At 45.9% G+C, this 17,717-nt stretch overlaps 1 protein-coding gene and 1 long non-coding RNA gene across 5 annotated transcripts in view; one reads left to right on the top strand and one right to left on the bottom strand.

Moving 5' to 3' along the window:
- The first annotated feature begins 91 nt into the window (after positions 1–91).
- On the top strand, positions 92–10,256 carry LOC140599390 (uncharacterized). 2 transcript variants are annotated; one of them, XR_012002216.1, is made up of 4 exons: positions 92–319; positions 2,438–2,526; positions 2,624–2,735; positions 8,951–10,256. It is a non-coding gene; the product is annotated as an uncharacterized lncRNA (long non-coding RNA). The 2 variants fall into 2 exon arrangements; XR_012002215.1 differs by lacking the exon at positions 92–319 and having other exon boundaries at positions 459–2,526.
- A 336-nt stretch (positions 10,257–10,592) lies between these two features.
- The window catches only part of SLC39A9 (solute carrier family 39 member 9), a 53,839-nt gene continuing 46,714 nt past the window's right edge, over positions 10,593–17,717 (bottom strand). For 2 of the 3 annotated variants that reach the window (XM_026008471.2, XM_072761815.1), the window contains 5 exons: positions 16,950–17,035; positions 16,274–16,408; positions 14,443–14,544; positions 13,533–13,656; positions 10,593–13,146 (listed from right to left, as the gene is read on the bottom strand). In XM_026008471.2, the coding sequence (XP_025864256.1) occupies positions 13,127–13,146; positions 13,533–13,656; positions 14,443–14,544; positions 16,274–16,408; positions 16,950–17,035 (467 nt within the window). In that variant the 3' untranslated portion in view covers positions 10,593–13,126. Of the gene's footprint in view, positions 13,657–14,442; positions 14,545–16,273; positions 16,409–16,949; positions 17,036–17,717 lie in introns of all 3 variants that reach the window. The other variant, XM_026008470.2, reaches the window with a different exon arrangement.

Here is a 17,717-nt window from a genome sequence, read left to right as displayed (position 1 = left end):
GGCGGGTCGCTCGGCCCGGGATGCGCCGCAGCCTTTCCCCACCCCCACCGCTCGCGGCCCGCCCCCCGCGGTCCTCCCCCAGCCCCCGCCGTCCCTCCCGCAGGCGGGCAGGGCCCACACCGAAACGGAGCTCGTGCGCCTGGGGATGGCCTTGGAGTCCCTCGTGCAGACACCTGCTCCGTCCGGATAGAGCAGAGCAAGCAGCAAGGGCTTGGAACCCCAGCCCAGCCCTCGCGCGGCTCGCAGCAGCTGCGGGGAGCCTTGCTTCTCCCACCTGCGAGGCGGAGCTGCCCGAGCCTCCGCGGGCGGGCGCGGCCAGGTGAGCCTCGGGTAAGCGCCCGGAGCGCCCGCCCGGGGAGCCGGCTGCCTGCCCCCCACCCCGCCGCCCCGCGCCCCCAGCGGGCTTCCCTCGCACGGCCGCCGCCCGGACCACCTTCCTCCTCCCGGAACTTGGCTGTCCGCCCCGGCGCTTGGCGCTCGGCGCTCGGCGCAGCTGGCGCCCGAGGTTTCTGTGCGCGCCCGGCGGGGGCTCCCGGGGCCCGCGGCCCGTCCACTGCCGCCGCTCCCGCCGCGGCTCCGGGTTACCCCGCGGGGCCGCCCGCAGCGCTCCGAAGGCCGCGGAGGGAGTTTGCGCAGGAAGACGCCGCCGGCCGGACCCCGCCGCAGTCCGCGCGCCCCGGGCCGAGGAGCCACCTCTGTGCCCTGGAGAAAGCCGCTTCCCCGCTCAGGGGCCCGATTCCTCCTGCGTAAGACGGAGGAGCCGGGCCGGAACAGAAGTTTGCAAACGGGGGGCCTGAGGGCCAAACCGGTTTGTAGATACACTTGATTAATTTGCCCAAGGAAAAAACTGAGGTTTAATTAATATAGGGGTAAAATGCGCACATCTTATTTATCTGACGAAGTTTGTTACCTGGATACGCAGAGGAACCACCACCCAAAGCAAGATGCAGAACATTTGCATCACCCCAGAAAGATCCGAGCCGCGCCTGTCTAGTCAATTGTCATCCGCTACCCCCTCCCAAGCAACTGCTTTCTCTTACCAACATTTGCACACCTTTTAAAAGCTTTTTAAATTCTACTGCCTGAAATGGCATTTTCCACAGACTCACAATCCCCTATTGTCCTTCGCTTGGCTTGCTATGCTCATTTATTACCTGCCTGGCTCCTCCCTGGAGGCATTTGAGTGTGTGATCCTCACTAGGTGCTCCCCAAGGCCTTCCCAGTGAGTATAGCTAAGAAGGGACCTCCTAAAGGGTTCCCACACCCTTCACCTAATGAACTCTGGAGTTCCCAAGCCTGGGTAGCATCCCCTGGTGCTTACTCGGAAGGGGCCTACCTAAATTCTCTCTGCCCCTCCTGACTCACGGCTCCCCCGCAGAGGCAGGTCAGGTCTAGCCTTAACGCAGGGCCTAGGGCCCAGGTCCACCAGGTGGGAAGAGACAGCACTAGGAAGATGACGGGAGCCCATGGATAGAGTGCAAAGTGGACATTGCACATGCTTTTTTAAAATTTTATTTTATTTTAAAAGATTTTATTTATTTATTCATGAGAGACAGAGAGAGAGAGAGAGAGAGAGAGAGAGAGAGGCAGAGACACAGGCAGAAGAAGCAGGCTCCATGCAGGGAGCCCGATGCCAGACTCTATCCGGGTCTCCAGGATCACGCCCTGGGCTGAAGGCGGTGCTAAACCGCTGAGCCACTCAGGCTGCCCTGCACACACTTTTTAGGACTCTTTTGGACACAATTTCTGAAGCACAGAAAATTTCCCGCTTTAGTTCTGCTTTTCCCAAATGGAAGTTAGAAAACTTGTGTTAGAAGCCTGTGGTGTGGAGTTCATGGGTCAGGGGTACTAAGGCAGGACTTTGAGATGCAGGTGACAAACGTGAAGAAAAAGCCTGCACAGGTATCAGCATCTCCAGGGAAGGTGGTGCCAGGCAAAGTGATACCACTTTGCAGGCCACCGGCAGCTGCAAGGTCGCGTCCCCCAGGCGGCAAGCAGGGCCCACAGTGGCTGTAGTGACTGTCCCCGGCAGGGGGGCACCCAGACAGCAGCATCAAGTGTTCTGTGGCAGCAGCTTGGTCATCAGCTGGCTTCCTCAGCATAGTTTTGGGCAGCATTCCTGGGAGCTTTGCCTCTGGTCAGGCCTAGTTCTGTAGTCATGCCAATATCCTTTTAATATATTAATTCCTTTTCTGCTTAACCAGGTCAGGACCAGCTTTGGCTGCTTGTGAAGGACTAGTGCTGAGCTCATGAGCCGCAGGAGGGAGAGAGGCAGGATACCTGGAATCATCCTTAAGGAAACCCTTCCCAAGGAGCAGGGCAGAATGAGTCCCGATGGTTCCTGGGAAGGGTTCAGTGTCTTTAATGAAAGAAATAGAGCACAAGTCTCTTTAGTGGTGAAGAGAAACCAATCTTTGCCCATTCCCTCTACACACAGGACACTTGAACAGACCTTAGCCAATGGCGGTTGAGGTGGGGTGGAAAGACCAGAGGCAAACAGCAGGAGTTTGATGGACTGCTAGATACGTAAGTGGCTTCTGCTTCCCTCAGCTAAGCAGCCCGGATAATACCAAGTGAGCCTTGGGAGAAGCCGTTTCTGCTTCCATTGTGTTCTCTGTCCTAGCTGGTGGCAGATAGTTCTGAGGAAGACTATCTGAAGACCATAATAAGCTGGGGATGATCCAGTGCCCAGCGCAGAGTGTGAGCCGGTACTGCTCAATCTTAACAGGAACTAGGTAAGACCAGTCAAGGGCAGATGCCCAGGGTCTTGAACGAATGCCTTGCACGCTCAGACCTAGAGCTGATGTTCTAAGGAGATTGTTTACATTCTGGCCATTTCACTTAATTTTTGAAACAGTCTCAGTGACGTACGTATTATTTTTCATTTTCTAAGTGAGTAAATGAAGTTCAAAAAGGTTGTCTACCTAAGGTTACTCTCCTAGTCATTTCTGGAGCCTGCTAGGCCCTTCTCGGTTATGTGTAGAATGAGAGAAGTGACAGGACCAAGATACTTGATTGAGTCTGAATCCTAAGCCCGTACCAGTCACCCTGCAGGACACCACCATGTTAAATGTGGTCTGGAAAAATGGTAGACCTCCTTTTCAGCCTTTCCCCGTTTTCCCTAGTGATTTCTCTCAATTGCTAACTCACATAAAGCTCAAAGTTCTTCTTTAAAAAAAAAAAAAAAAAAAGATTTTATTTATTTATTTATGAGAGACACAGAGAAAGAGGCTGAGACACAGGTGGAGGGAGAAGCAGGCTCCATGCAGGGAGCCCGACGTGGGACTTGATCCAGGGTCCCCAGTGCTAAACCACTGAGCCACCCAGGGATCCCCCAAGCTCAAAGTTCCTGCAGAAATGAAGACACAATGTAAAATTCCAGCCTCTCATCTGTGTTCAGGGACAGGCCCTAAATAATGAACATACATTTTCTTTTTCTTTTGGCCTTTATTTCTTTTTTGCTCAGCTTTGTTGAGGTATGACTGACATAGATAGATTGTACATGATTTTTAAAAGGTGTATAACATCATTTAATCCATGTACATATATCCCAGGGAAATGCTCACCAGAATCAAGTTAATATATTCATCACCTCACATAGTTATTTTGTGTGTGTGCCTGTGTATGATAACATTTAAGATCTACTCTCTTAGCAAATCTTGTTCAAGTATATAATACAGTATTAACTATAGTCACCATGCTGTACACTAGATCTCCAGAACTTACTTATTTTATAACTGAAAGTTTGTACTCTTTGACCAGTATCTCCCCATTTCCCCCACCCCCAGTCCCTGATAACCATAATTCTACTCTCTGGTTGTATGAATTTGACTTTTTAAGATTCTTTTTTTCTTTTTTAAATATTTTATTTATTCATGAGACACAGAGAGAGAGAGAGAAAGAGAGAGAGAGAGAGAGAGAGAGAGAGAGAGAGAGATGCAGAGACACAGGCAGAGGGAGAAGCAGGCTCCATGCAGGGAGCCTGATGTGTGGGACTCAACCCGGGTCTCCAGGATCACGCCCTGGGCTGAAGGCAGATGCTAAATCGCTGAGCCACCCGGGCTGCCCCAACTTTTTAAGATTCTACACATAAGCAAAGTCAGAGGGCATTTGTCTTTCTGTGTTTGGCTTTATTTCACCTACCATTAGGTTCTCCAAGTTCATCCACATTGTTGCAAACGGCAGAAAGTAAGTCCTTCTTTTTACAGTGAAAAATATCTCATTGTAGGGATCCCTGGGTGGCTCAGTGGTTTAGCACCTGCCTTCAGCCCAGGGCGTGATTCTGGAGTCCCGGGATCGAGTCTCACGTCAGGCTCCCTGCATGGAGCCTGCTTCTCCCTCTGCCTGTGTCTCTATTCTCTCTCTCTCTATCTCTCACGAATAAATAAATAAAAACTTAAATATCTCGTGTATATATGTACCACATTTACTTCAGTTATTCATTCATCTACACTTACGTTGTTGCTATATCTTGGCTGTTTTGAATAATGCTGCAATGAACACGGGAATGCAGACATCTCTTCAGGATACTTATTTCCTTTGGATATCCAGAAGTGATATTGTTGGATCATAGGGTAGTTCAATTTTTAATTTTCTGAGGAATCTCCATGCTGTCTTCCATAGTGGCTGCACCAATTTACATTCCCACCATCGGTACTCGAGAGTTCCCTTTCTTCCACACCCTCACCAACACTTGTTATCTCCTTTTTGATAACAGCTATGCAAACAGCTATGCAAAGGTGTGAAATGATATTTCATTGTGGTTTTCCTGATTAGTGATGCTGGACACACTTTTCACGTACCTGTTAGCTATTTGTATGTCTACTTCAGAAAAATATCTATTCAGTTCCTTTGCCCACTTTTAATTGGATTTATTTTGTTTTGGGATATTGTGTTCTTTGGATATATATTTTTTTAAGATTTCATTTATTTATTCATGAGAGACACACACAGAGAGAAGCAGAGACATAGGCAGAGGGAGAAGCAGGCTCCCGGCAGGAAGCCTGATGGGGGATCCAATCCCAAGACTCAGGGATCATGACCTGAGCCAAAGGCAGACGCTCAACCACTGAGCCACTCAGGCGCCCTAGTTCTTTGGATATTAGCCCCTTATCAGATCAGTGATTTACAAATATCTTCTCCCATTCCACAGGCTGCCTTTTCATTTTGTTGTTGGTTTACTGTGCAGATTTTTGGTTCGATATAGTCTCACCTGCTTATTTCTGCTTTTGTGGCCTTTGCTTGTGGTGTCTTTTGGTAAATCTTCATTCAGTAACAACACGGTAGTGAATTGGTCCTCATGAGCCAACACACCACCCCTGGCTTAGGCATTTCCCCTGGAGGGATATTTTTGCCCCTTAAAATCATGAGAGGGTGTGTTTATATTGTACATAAGCATCAGGGTTGGCACCCATACTAACAGCCCTACCTCAGTACTACTAGGTCTCTTCCAGTCCTTTTGCCCATTTTCTGATCAGCTTATACTGAGTTATATGAGTCCCTTATTATATTTTTGATATTAGCTCTTATCAGGTAGATGGTTTGCAAATATTTCCCTCCATTCCTTAGGTGCCAGTTCATCTTGATAATTTCCTTTGCTGTATGACAGAACACACATGGTCATAATGTGCTTTTATCCAGAGTCTGCAGGCTCATTGACAGTCACCATTGTTCCATGCAACAGGTTTTAGCATGGCCATTACACATGACTAGCCCATGGTAAGGAAACATGTGAATCTTGACTGACTGGGATCCAGCTCACTGATCTTACGTTTCAGGTAGGGTGAGCCAGACAGTCTTCCTTAACTCACTTCAGTCAGGAACAAGCAGGGAGACTCCAGGGGACTTTCCTTGGAATCACACCCTGATCGGACCTCAAAAAGCCCCAGCAACCTGGACAATAGCAGATCCTTCCATAGTGTCACCTCCTCAGCTCCCAGCCCTTTGTGTCCTGATCCCACTCTCAGGCAGGCGGGCCAGACTGGTGCCAAGTGAAGGACCTAAGAATGCTCCTGTTTTTGGTTCCCTGGGCTGCCCTGGCACCTGTGTCAGACTACTGGCTGGATCCAGCACAAGTATCCCTATGGGGCCAAGAAGCAGAAGAGGCGGAAAAGATCTGGGCTCCAGGCCAGGCCCTCCTGTAGCATCAAATCTTTCTCCTGGAACCTCTTTCCCTCCAACTCTAATTCCATCAATGGGGCTCCTGTCCTGGATTCCACAGCATGTGACACGAATTCAGCTGAAACTACCCCTTCATCACTCAGGTTATCTTTGCTTGGTTCCCATGGACCTTTGCCCCTCCTCCCATTCTAGGATGTCCGGGTCTGTCTGTGTGTGTTTGGGGGTTTTCCTCCATGTGTTTATGTCCCTTCCAGACTGTGAGCTCCTTGAGGACCAGAGTCCAGGGCTGTAGTAGGTGCTCAACAAATGCTTACTGAATTGACTTGTCTTCCCATGGCCCCATTCGGGTGCTGTGATGTCTTGTTTGCACACCAAATGGAGCCTGATCCCTCAGGGCCTCAGCTTTTCCTTGTGAGAATAAAACAATCTGTAGCATGGTTGAGAACGTATGAGAAAGCAATCTTCAGAAGGCTGACTTGTTGCCTGCTTTTAGTGCTAAGATGGGTTTAAATCCAGGCTCTGCCATCCGTCATGTGAATGGAGGACAATCACTGGGCATCTCTGGGCATCAGTGTTCTCTCAGCCCCACCTGATCTCCATTCCTTCATCCCAACCTGTTGTTGGAGCTCCCCACTCTCCCCCACACTCTGCCCCAGCCATGCTGGGTCTGATATTCCGGGAAGCCACCAAACTTTCATGGCTTCTTTTTATTTGCTGTTCCCTCCACCCACAGTGCTTTTCAACTCCCCAAAAATCCTACTTCAAGTTTCAGCTCAGATGACTCCTCTTTTGTGATGCCACACCTTCCTCCCCTTTTTACTGAATTGTATTACACTTTGCATTGTTGAAGGCCAGGCATGGGTCTTAGGCTCCTTTACTAGCACAGGGCATGGCTCCCCCCCAGGAGGGAGGAAGTGGGTACAGGGCACTGCATGCACGGTTGAAGCCAGTAGGCCAAGTTAGGGGGGCAGGAAGCCAAAGGAGAGTATGTGCACAGACCACCTGCCCTGTCTCTGTCAAGTCCTCCCCAGGCTGGGAGATTCTTGTGTTAGACGAGACAGTTATGTTCTCCTCAGCAGGGTCAGCCTCTTGCTAGGCTTCTGCCCTCTCTGGTTGACAACTGCTCACATCCAAGGCTGCCAGAGTAGAAGTCTTTCTGGGAGTGGCCCAAGGACCTTTCTGCCTGCCAGGCTGCCAGCTGCTTCACAGCACTAACACGGTCCATTGGCATCCAAGGGCACCGCCGTGGGCAGCACACTGCTTAGAAACATTGAAGGTATTCTGGGCTCCCCCTCGTGGGTGATGTGGGTGAAAATGTATACATTAATTTGGCTTCTAAGAGCAAGTACATTTCACTGGGGAAGAGGGATGTGTTCAGTTTGGCCAATAGGCCCAAAGCCATTTATTGTTACAACCTCACACACTCTCCAGAACATCTGAGGAAGAGCCAGGCTGCTGGTTTTTCATCTGGAACAGAATTAGCGATTCACTGGATCAGGTGCCAGGAGCTCAGGCCCCCCTGTGTTAGCTCCACCTTTACTTGATTAAAGACTTTGGGCAAGTTACTCTGAAACCTTCATGGCTTCATATATCAAAAAGGGGCCCTGCCAACTCTCAGCATCGCGCCAACCTGGGAATGTTTTCTCCAGCTCCAAGAGCAGATGTTCCCTTTTGGTTTCTCCAAATATCCAGCAGGGCAAAATTAGGGGCTGCAGAGAATGGGAGGGAGGGTCTACTCACATTCCTGCCCCTCCTGCTCCCACCTCAGCCTCTGGGCCAGGGGAGACCCTGTTCTCACAGGGCCTGGAGGGCTGGAGAGGTGGAGGGTGAAGGAAGACTAGTGAGACAGTGACGACAGAGGTTCCATGTTCCACAAGTCCCCTTCAGTAAACCTGGGTACAGGGGGCATCGGAGTTTTGGGGAGGGAGAACCAAATGATGGAAGGAAGATTGAGCTCCCACCTGGCCCTCTATACGTAGCTGCAGCTGACAGAGATGTTCAGAAAAAGGATGGGAGGGGTGTTTGGGCCCCCAGCCAGGAAGTAGAGGATAAGCAGGGATGAGGGAGGAAAAGTCACCAAGCTCCATCTTGAGGTGCCAGAGGAGCCTCTGGAGCACAGGGATCTTGGGACTACCACATCCACGAATCACCTGAGTGATGATGGGAACTCAAGAGGCCAGCCGGGTGGTGCCTGGGAAGGCTGGAGGTGAGGCAGGAATCACAAAGCCCTGGCTAGGCCCAATTACCAGTGGACTTTTACATCTGGAAGTACAGACGTCACCTAGGGAATGGACACATCACGTGCACTACCTGTCATTGCCTCCCCTCACCTTTAGCCAGTCAGTGGCACCTTCTGTGCAGAGTTGTCCTCCTGCTCAGGGATTCGTTCCCAACTGCTTAACAGCTCATTCTGTTCCATCTTGGAGTTCAGCGCAGGGCTCATCTCCCTCTGGATGTCATCCCTGAAGCCTCACTCTGGGCTCCTTGCCCCCATGTGTTCTCTTAGTTCCCTGTGCCTGTCTCCTGTTACTATTGGCAATTGTTTTCTTGTTTGTTTGTTTGTTTTTTTAATTTTTATTTATTTATGATAGTCACAGAGAGAGAGATAGAGACAGAGGCAGAGTCACAGGCAGAGGGAGAAGCAGGCTCCATGCACCGGGAGCCTGACGTGGGATTCGATCCTGGGTCTCCAGGATCGTGCCCTGGGCCAAAGGCAGGCGCCAAACCGCTGCGCCACCCAGGGATCCCTGTTTTCTTGTTTGAATCCCTCTCTGAACCCACAAGCTCCTTAAGGACTGGAAATGACGCCTACTCCCTTTTGAACACTTAGCACCTACAGGTGCCCGGTCTGTAGGAAGGACTCAGTGCTGAGTTAACGCCACTGAAAGAAGAGGTAAGTGGAGAAGAGGTAAGGCTCAGCTTAAGTCCCATTCCACCTTCTGGATAAAACAGGATATATGTTTTCTTACACTTGACAGCCCTTGAAGTATCTGATGGTGGTCAAGTTCTGTCCCTAAGAACATTCTAGATGAAGGAAAACATCCAGCTCCTTTGACACCTCCTCAGACGCCCTGGTTTCTCATCCTGTCTCCACTGAGCTCCCTCCTCTGATGGCTCTTGTATGTTTCAGGATTCCTCTATAAATAAGACAGTTGGAATGTGATACATCTTCTCTCACATTCCTACCCAAGTTAATAAAACTGAGTGATGGCTAACATTGCAACAGAAATCAAAAGCCGAGCCAGAAAGGGGATCCAGAAGTTTGGGTCCCTCCAACAGTACCTTACTAACACTAGCTGGGCATGGATTAGGAACCCAAACCTAGTTAAGTTCCCACCTGTACACTCAGCCCTATGTGCGGACTCCTCACCTCTTGGCTAATCCCCAAGCCCTCACCTCAGCGTGAGCAAGGGCAGAGCTACATGTAAGGCCAGCAGCTTGTTCTGCGGATGACTGGGGCTGTGCTACAGATTAGTGCCACACGGCCACAGATTAGAAAGTGCTCCCTTGGAGCACAGCAATTCATTTAACAACGTGTATTTATTGAGAACCTAGCTTCCCGGAGCTTACAGTTTAGTAGGGAAGGTCAAAGTAAGGATGTATTTATTGTTATAAAGCAGATTAAAAGGACCAGTGCTACAGAAAAAGAAAGAACAAGGTAAGAAGCACTTGGTCGAGGTGTGGCAGATTAGTTTTAAATAAAGTGGTCACAGGAGGCCTAACTAAAGGAGACTAGATCAAGACTAGAAGGTGAGGGAACTGGGGAAGGGCATTTTAGACATAGGGATGGGACACAAGGTTGCTTATTTCTGACATTATAAAAACTACACTATAGGATGCTGCCCTAATTTATAGGAATTAGAAACAGACTTACAAAGTGCACTTCTATTAAGATCTCTATTTCCAGGGTCAGGTGTCTACAGCCTCTATAAACTGCTAGAGCAACTCTGCCTTTTGACATGAACCCACTACAATCAAGATCTGTTGCCTGGGGGATCCCTGGGTGGCTCAGCGGTGTAGCGCCTGCCTTCGGCCCTGGTCGTGCTCCTGGTGACCCAGGATCGAGTCCCATGTCAGGCTCCCTGCATGGAGCCTGCTTCTCCCTCTGCCTGTGTCTCTGCCTCTCTCTCTCTCTCTATCTCATGAATAAATAAATAAAATCTTAAAAAAAAAAAAAAGATCTGTTGCCTGCTTCTCTTTTCTAGGAGTAGACAGCTACCTTCTTAAGTATTTAACAATGATGGCAAAGCAAAATAAAGTCAATGAATTAGTATCTTTTGGGACATATGGTGTATTGTGTCCTTCACCTCCCATACCTCCTTCCCTAAAGGATCTGCACAGAGTGGGTACATCTTTCCCATGCCCTGGAAAGCTTTTCATTACCTATTGTGATGTTCGAATATGGGTCAAGTCTAGTTGTCAGAAAGAAAAAGTGGACTGCTAAGAGATTAATGAGCCACTCACATAAGGTATGCACTAATAAAAATTTAATATCATAAAACAAATCAGAAACAGCAAAAAAAAATTTTTTTTAACCATTCACAATTAATGTGGAAAGACAAAATTATAAGGCAGCCATCCATGGAATGATTTCATGTTTACAAAGGATCCAGAAAAGGGGACATTTAAAATCACTGTTCAAGCTACTGAACCAGGGGAACTGCAGTTTTATCCCATGAGACTTCCAACTTGCTAGAAATGCTATCAGAAAAAAAGATCAAAGCCAAATTCCTTGCGTTAGGCTGAGCATATCTGGAGAACTCCCAATGGTTGTCTAGTCCTTTCCTTCAAGTCACAAATTTCCCTCAAGTCTCCTGGGGTGAATCTAGATGTCTCAGGTAAAAGGAGGGGGGCTCCATCATTGATAGCATCTCCAATAGTGCTCTTGGGATCGTTGTTTTGAGTAGAGATTTTCTAATGCAAGGATAGTTTTCCTGTAGATCACTTTCCACTGTAGCAGTTTAAGAATCTGGCCAATATTTTCAAGCTCCCAAGGGGCACAGGGGCCCTATAGACAAGAGCATTTTCTAAGGGCTTGTGTTGTTGGTAGACAGCTCCCTGTTTAGTACCTAGCTACCACAGGTCTGAGGGGTATAATACTCCAAAGCTGGTGGGTCCCCCTAGTTCTAATCCTTGAAAAAGAGAAAAACCAAGGCAGTGACACAAGTAGGCTGGTAAAAAACATAATTTCATTGCCTACTCTCTACCAAGAACTGACCCCTCAAAATGACCATCTTTGACCTTTCTCTAATGATTCAAAATACAGAACAGGGCTGACTCAACTGTTTTGAATAGGGAAAAAAGGTGACAGGGGAAGAGAAAACACATAGCCTTTGTAGATGGCAACTGTTTCCAACCATCTACACTCCACGGTGCAGAGCCTGTGCCTAAAACAAATCTAACTACAGTGTGTACAGGAAAGCCACAAGACCTAGAACAGCGCTGCTTCGGGGAAATGGGGTCTGATATGCAATTGGCTGGAGAAAAAGGGAGGGGAGTGGACCAGTAGTGTTTTTCACCTTCATTTGCCATTTAAGAGTGCGTTCGGAATCTGAAGAAATCTGTCCCTACCAAGGAAATGGGAGTCAAATTGTAATAAAGACTAGCTCAGGCTATGAGGAAGGAAGGGCCATGCTCTTCATCATCAGCTGCATCTCTTTGGTAGCCAGTAATTTCATCTGTAATCACAGCAGCAACTTAGGAATTGCCAATGCTGCCCAATGTGTGAGAGCATTAAGGCGTCTCCATCTAAGGAGGCAGAAGATACAAGAGGAAAACAGAACAGTAACTGGCAACTGCTGTGCCCTCTGCTGGGACACTGCCCGCCATGGGCAAGTTCTTTCTGCAATAAAGAAGGCCTCTGTCATGCTGCTCGGCCCCTTGCTGCCTGAAGCTGCATTTGAGCCCTCTAAGGTTAGTATGGCTATTTCTGCCCAATGACCAGGAGAGAAAGGAGCTCCTGAGGCAGAAACTTTAAAAACTGGGAAAGCCTGTAGCTTCTGAGAGCTGAGAGGCCTTACAAGGTTTGCCTGTCAATGCAAGGTCCAGAGGGGAAGGTGAATTTGGAAATTTGATGGTTCAATCCTCCTCACCAGAGTGTAAGCCCAGCGGCCCCAACCCCCAGCAAGATATTCTAGACAAACTTTTAATAATGGCAAGGCACTGCTGAAACAGGCTTTGGCCGGCAGAACAAATTTCTCACTGTTGCACACAACAATATGAGAGAAAGTGCTGCTACCCACACCAAACCAGACACTAGGATGTACTGTTTATTTAACAAAGTACATTTCCAGGGAGAATCAAGGCAACCAACCATGACATCTTAAAGGATCAGACAAAGCCCCATGATTCCTCAGAGTTGTTATCAGGAAAGTCACTCAGACTTTCCCGACTGTACCTTTGTTGGTTTTAATATCATATGCAATGGTTGCCAGCCACTATACAAAACCAGATCCTATTTATGCTACTTTGGTCTACAGCCAGCAGAGGGCTCGCAAGTTCTATTTCCATAGCTGCTGACCCAGTGACAAATCTAGGAAGGAAATAAAGAAATTAAAGGCATGCTGGCATATACGCTATATAAAACATTTTACGAACTCCTAAACCCACTGCCCTGAAGAAAATAGTCTTGGTTCCCTCTTTATATAATGTTTTGAAATGGTACAGAAAATCAAAATAAATTAATGACACAGTATTATACACTTAGTTGATAACACAAAGTTTACAGGGATTTTGGCAAATATGGAAAAATCATCCCAGTTTGTTAAACACTTTTACTATCTCAACTGTTCAAATGACCAGAATATTAGTGATTGTGTCATCTCACATATGAGGAAGTGATATTTTAAGGGCTTAACAAAGTTGCATTTGACACAAAGGTAACTTCATTGAAGGAATAAAGAACAGAGACAATGTTATCTTCATCATCACAGTTCAAGAAGTGGTTGTCCTGATGAGAATTCAGTTCACACAGATACTAACATCACCACCAGCAGTAAGCAGCAAATTATAGATAAGGAGGAGGGGCTGGGGGAGGGAAGACAGGAGGAGAGCATGGAAAAGATGAAGAGACAAGAGACATGATTTCAATAAGCTTTAAATCAAGAGGCAAACACTTCCCACTTGTCATACATCTTGACTTTCTTCACTGGTACAGGGATTTATATGACACTGGCCTAGCACTCCCCAAGGGACACCAAGGATTTGCCAGAGGGACTGCTAGTTTGCTGAGATAAATACTTACAAAGAAAAATAGGGACAACATAGGTTTTGGTAATCTTACTTTTAAAAAGATTACTACAAAGATGTCAGTTACTATCCAAATTCACTTAAAATTAAAACCCCTTCATTTCAAAAGACACTTTGGGATCTGACTGTTCTTGAAAGGAAAGCCTGAGTGGGCCTGAACCTACCAGAACTTGGCTCCTCTGCATTGGAGGCAGATACTCTGCAAAGGAGAACTTGAGAAGAAATACTAGTCGCCTCCTTCGACGCTAGTCCATCTCTGCTGCTCCATTTGATGGAATGGCAGGCTCTCTTTAAAGAGGCAGATGTGAAAGGAGGTGTTAAGTCTCTCCAGACATCCTCTTGTCAATGGACAGTTCTCAGTAAAAAGTCAGCTTTTCACGCGTCTTGCTGTCATTTTCCTGACTCTTGTCCCAAATAAACTACAATTACCTTTAGCATCTAAGACAGTGGGCATTATGACCTTTATCAAGGCATGTGGCATAGATGCTAAAGCACCAGTCTGACACGGTGAGGACCATGTTAAAAATCAATGGATAAAGTAAGTGGCAGCGCCTCTAAACTAAGAAAGAGATTTAGCTTAATTACAGAACACTGTACTTTCATAATTACTATTTCATGGTGAGTTCATGAAGTTCTCCACTTTTCCTTAAAATGAAATTCCACCTTCCCTGAGAATAGGGTTAAGAGAAACATCAAAACTCAAAATGCCTAGGGCCCTTTAAAAAAAACAACACAACGGAATGTCTATATCCAGTCGCAGTGTGTTGTTTCTACTCTAAAAGCTTTCCATTTCTCCAGGTTTGAATCTCACCTCCCTCTGGACTCTAGGAATACAGGTGGAGACGGGCAAGGTGAGACAAGAGACTGAGGAAGTGAGCAGCTGTCACGTGCTGGCTGTTCTCATGGGACGGCAAAGAGCTGTGGCCTGAGGCCAGAACCCGACGTTTAATGCTGGTGTCCTACTGACAGGATGAGTGGGATGAGGCAACCCAGAACCAGGGCGGCCACCTCTAGGCGGCTGAGGCCCCTCCCGCCATTGGAATCGGGTTTGTGGCTGTGCCCCATTCCGCCCACCTCAGGGAGGACATGTACTGTGGCAACATAAAGAAATGTCCCAGCAGAGAAAAGCATGGCCACTCCAGTGGCATTGACCTCTGAAAGGGCTTCTTTACTGCTCTGTGAAGAGAAAGACAGGGAGAGAGAGAAAGAAGAAAAATTAAGTAAAATTCAGGGTCAAGAAGAAATCCTGATTTAAAAAAAAAAAAAACAGTATTCACAACTGGTGCAACAGGGACATCTTGAGATCAGAGCAATTTTGTTATTGATGAGAAGCTTCCAAATAAGAGTTTAAAGACTACTGATGATGTACACAATTGCTTTTTCAAACAAACTTCAAGTCTGGTTAAAGAGATCTGGCATGTATTATTCTTACAATGGAATCAACAGCATTATTAATGCAGGTATTAAATTTTGTACATTCATTCATTTATTCTACTAATATTTAACGAACATCCCTATACATATATCAGGCTCTAGGCTGGTGCTTGAGATACAGTGGTAATCAAGTTGCAGCACCTGCCCTCACAGAGATTAAAAACATCTTCTAAACTAATCTTGACACAATTAACTTTACCTTTTTCTATTAAAAAAGTGGACCTATGGACTATGACAATTAATTAAAAATTTAAGAAGAGAACACACTATAATGTAACAGGTAACCCCATACCTCCAGAATTATACCTTCTTATCAGAAGTTCTAAAGACTTGCACTGGTCAGTGAAGTGATAAAGAGGATAATTATATACTGCTTATGGACTGAAAGAAGAAAAGGCTCTTCAAATGATCAGAGGGGGTTTTTATAACACCTCATTTGTTAGTAATTCAGATCAATAAACCTAACTGCTGCGCCACCCAGGGATCCCTCATATGTTCTTTTTGATACGAGTTTTACTCTATTAGCTACGAATGGAATGACACTTTGAAGAATCAATGACCCTGACAGAGAGTATAGGGGAAAGCAGTTTGTATACACTAGCCCTGAGTCAGTTTGGTTCTCAGATTTTTCTCTTGTTGCTAATCAGTTCACACTGAAGTACAGCAGGGAGGACCTGCAGCCCCAGGGGACAGAACTGGAAGGTAGGGAAAGATCCAGCGTGAACAGGGTAGAATGCCCAGGCTTGGAACTGACAAGTGACACATGTTACTTCAGGTCTGACGTTATGCTCAGTGCAATGATAAAGAATTGGAGGGACGCCTGGGTGGCTCAGGGGTTGAGTGACAGTCTTTCAGCTCAGGGCATGATCCCGGGGTCCTGGGATCAAGTCCTACCTTGGGCTCCCTGCATGGAGCCTATTTCTCCTCCCTCTGCCTATGTCTCTGCCTCTCTCTCTCTCTGTGTCTCTCTGAATAAATAAAATCTTAAAAAAAACACACACACACAACTGGATATTTTATATGTGGTGATAGGAGAACAAAGACATCACTCTACTACCTACTTTCCTCAAAGCTGCTGTTTGCCTGTCCCTCACACTTCATGTGCCTGCATTAAATGAATTAAATACATAACATTAAATATGTACTGTTGTGACTTCTATATCTGTCAAACAAAACCAGTGTCTGGTTAGGCTTGAGTTATGCTATTTACAGATCATTTGTCTGTGCAAATGTTTTCAGAACTGATGGAAAAGAAATTTTCAAATTAATTGAATAGGAAAATGTTCAAAATTTATGAAGAGAATGCCTTGCAATTAAGATTTTTACCTTGTACTGGCTTTTACTCCTAATTTCATCTTTAGTTTGAGGGGGTAACTTAATTGACAAATTCAACATAAGAGACCGTAAGTTCTGGTAAGTCACAAAAGAATTAGATACTTGTCTAGATAAGCTATGAATGAATCAGACTTACCTTACTTAGTCCTAAGTATGTCACCATGGACATAACTGGTGCTGCCAGTGCAAAAACCAGTAAGTGTTTTCTGATTCTATTCCGTTCTAGGCCAGCATGCATTAAGAAGGAAACTAGTCCAAAAGCAGCTGGTGCCTGGAAAAGAAAAAGTATTCCTGATTACTCTTAAAAGTATGGATCACTGCTGTATTATGAAGTACATGTCATTTGACTGAATTCTCATAAAAAAAAAAAAAACCAGGCATGGTACACCAAAATTGAGTTCTGCCTTTTAGGAATTAATGTTCTAGGCTAAGAAAATATCCTACACTTCTGTGTATGTGTGTGTGTGTGTGTGTGTGTTTCTTAGTAGTAAAAGAGAAATAGTCAAGAAAAGATAATAAGAAAGCAAAAATATTTATGAACAAAAATTAAATACAGAAATATTTAAAATACAGAAATCTGTAGAGAATTTAAGAGTTTATATATATGACCATAAAAAAGTCCCTTCAAATGAAAGTTTAAGAAAATAGTAGCAAAAAATCCTAGCTATGAATAGAGCTAGTCAACTGTCTCAAATGAATGGCAATTAAGAAAACTAAAACATTTTCCCATTCCAAAAAAATGTTAATGACCAAAGAGAAATTTTAATTATGAATATATTCAATATCAAATCTTTCACTAAAGTTCTGCTTACCTTATGTAGCATTATTGCCACAAACACAATTAATTGGACGCTAGTCTGTGAAGTAGAGGCTGCTGCTCCTAAGGCAACACCGTCCGCTAAATTTGGAAAAAATAAAACATAAGACACTATAACAACAACAACTATAATAGTGTAGTGGGCTTTAGAATCAGGTAGAGCTGCATGTGACTGTGTTACGGTTCCTTAACCTTTTCTGAACCTTAGCCATCTTATCTCTAAAATGGACTCAAGGAAGTATATATATTCCTAGGATTTTCATGAAGGTTAAATGAGGTAACACATGTAAACAGCTTAGCACCTGGCCCCAAATATTCAGTATGTCAGCTCTTATAACAGAAATTGCAAAGACTGCAAAGTAAGCATCTCTGTATCTTGTAGGAAAAACATAAATATTGTACACAGATGGTTAATACTTAAGTATTAGCTGGCTAAATGAATTTTTGTCAGATAAGCATGTTATATTCGAAGGGTCCAGGTGACAGTGTGCCATCTTCCACGTGCCTTTGTCAGTCTCAGACTCCTACTATGGGGATTGGTCTTCAGTTGTGACTCTAAGGCATGCCCAGTCAGTGATGCCGTGCCTTCTGCATTCTACAGCCCACCTCCACCTCACTGGTATATACTGAGCAAAACAAGGCTATTCAGTACAAAAATGTCAAAGCTCTTTTCTAGATGAGGCTCTAGGGCAAAGGTCAGCATATTTTTTTTCTTGAGGGCCAGACAGGAAATACTTCAGGTTTTGCAAATCATTTGCTCCCT

The sequence above is a fragment of the Vulpes vulpes genome, chromosome 6 (assembly GCF_048418805.1).
Source record: "Vulpes vulpes isolate BD-2025 chromosome 6, VulVul3, whole genome shotgun sequence".
In the NCBI taxonomy this organism is placed as follows: Eukaryota; Metazoa; Chordata; class Mammalia; order Carnivora; family Canidae; genus Vulpes; species Vulpes vulpes.
This window is presented reverse-complemented; position numbering and strand designations above follow the sequence as displayed.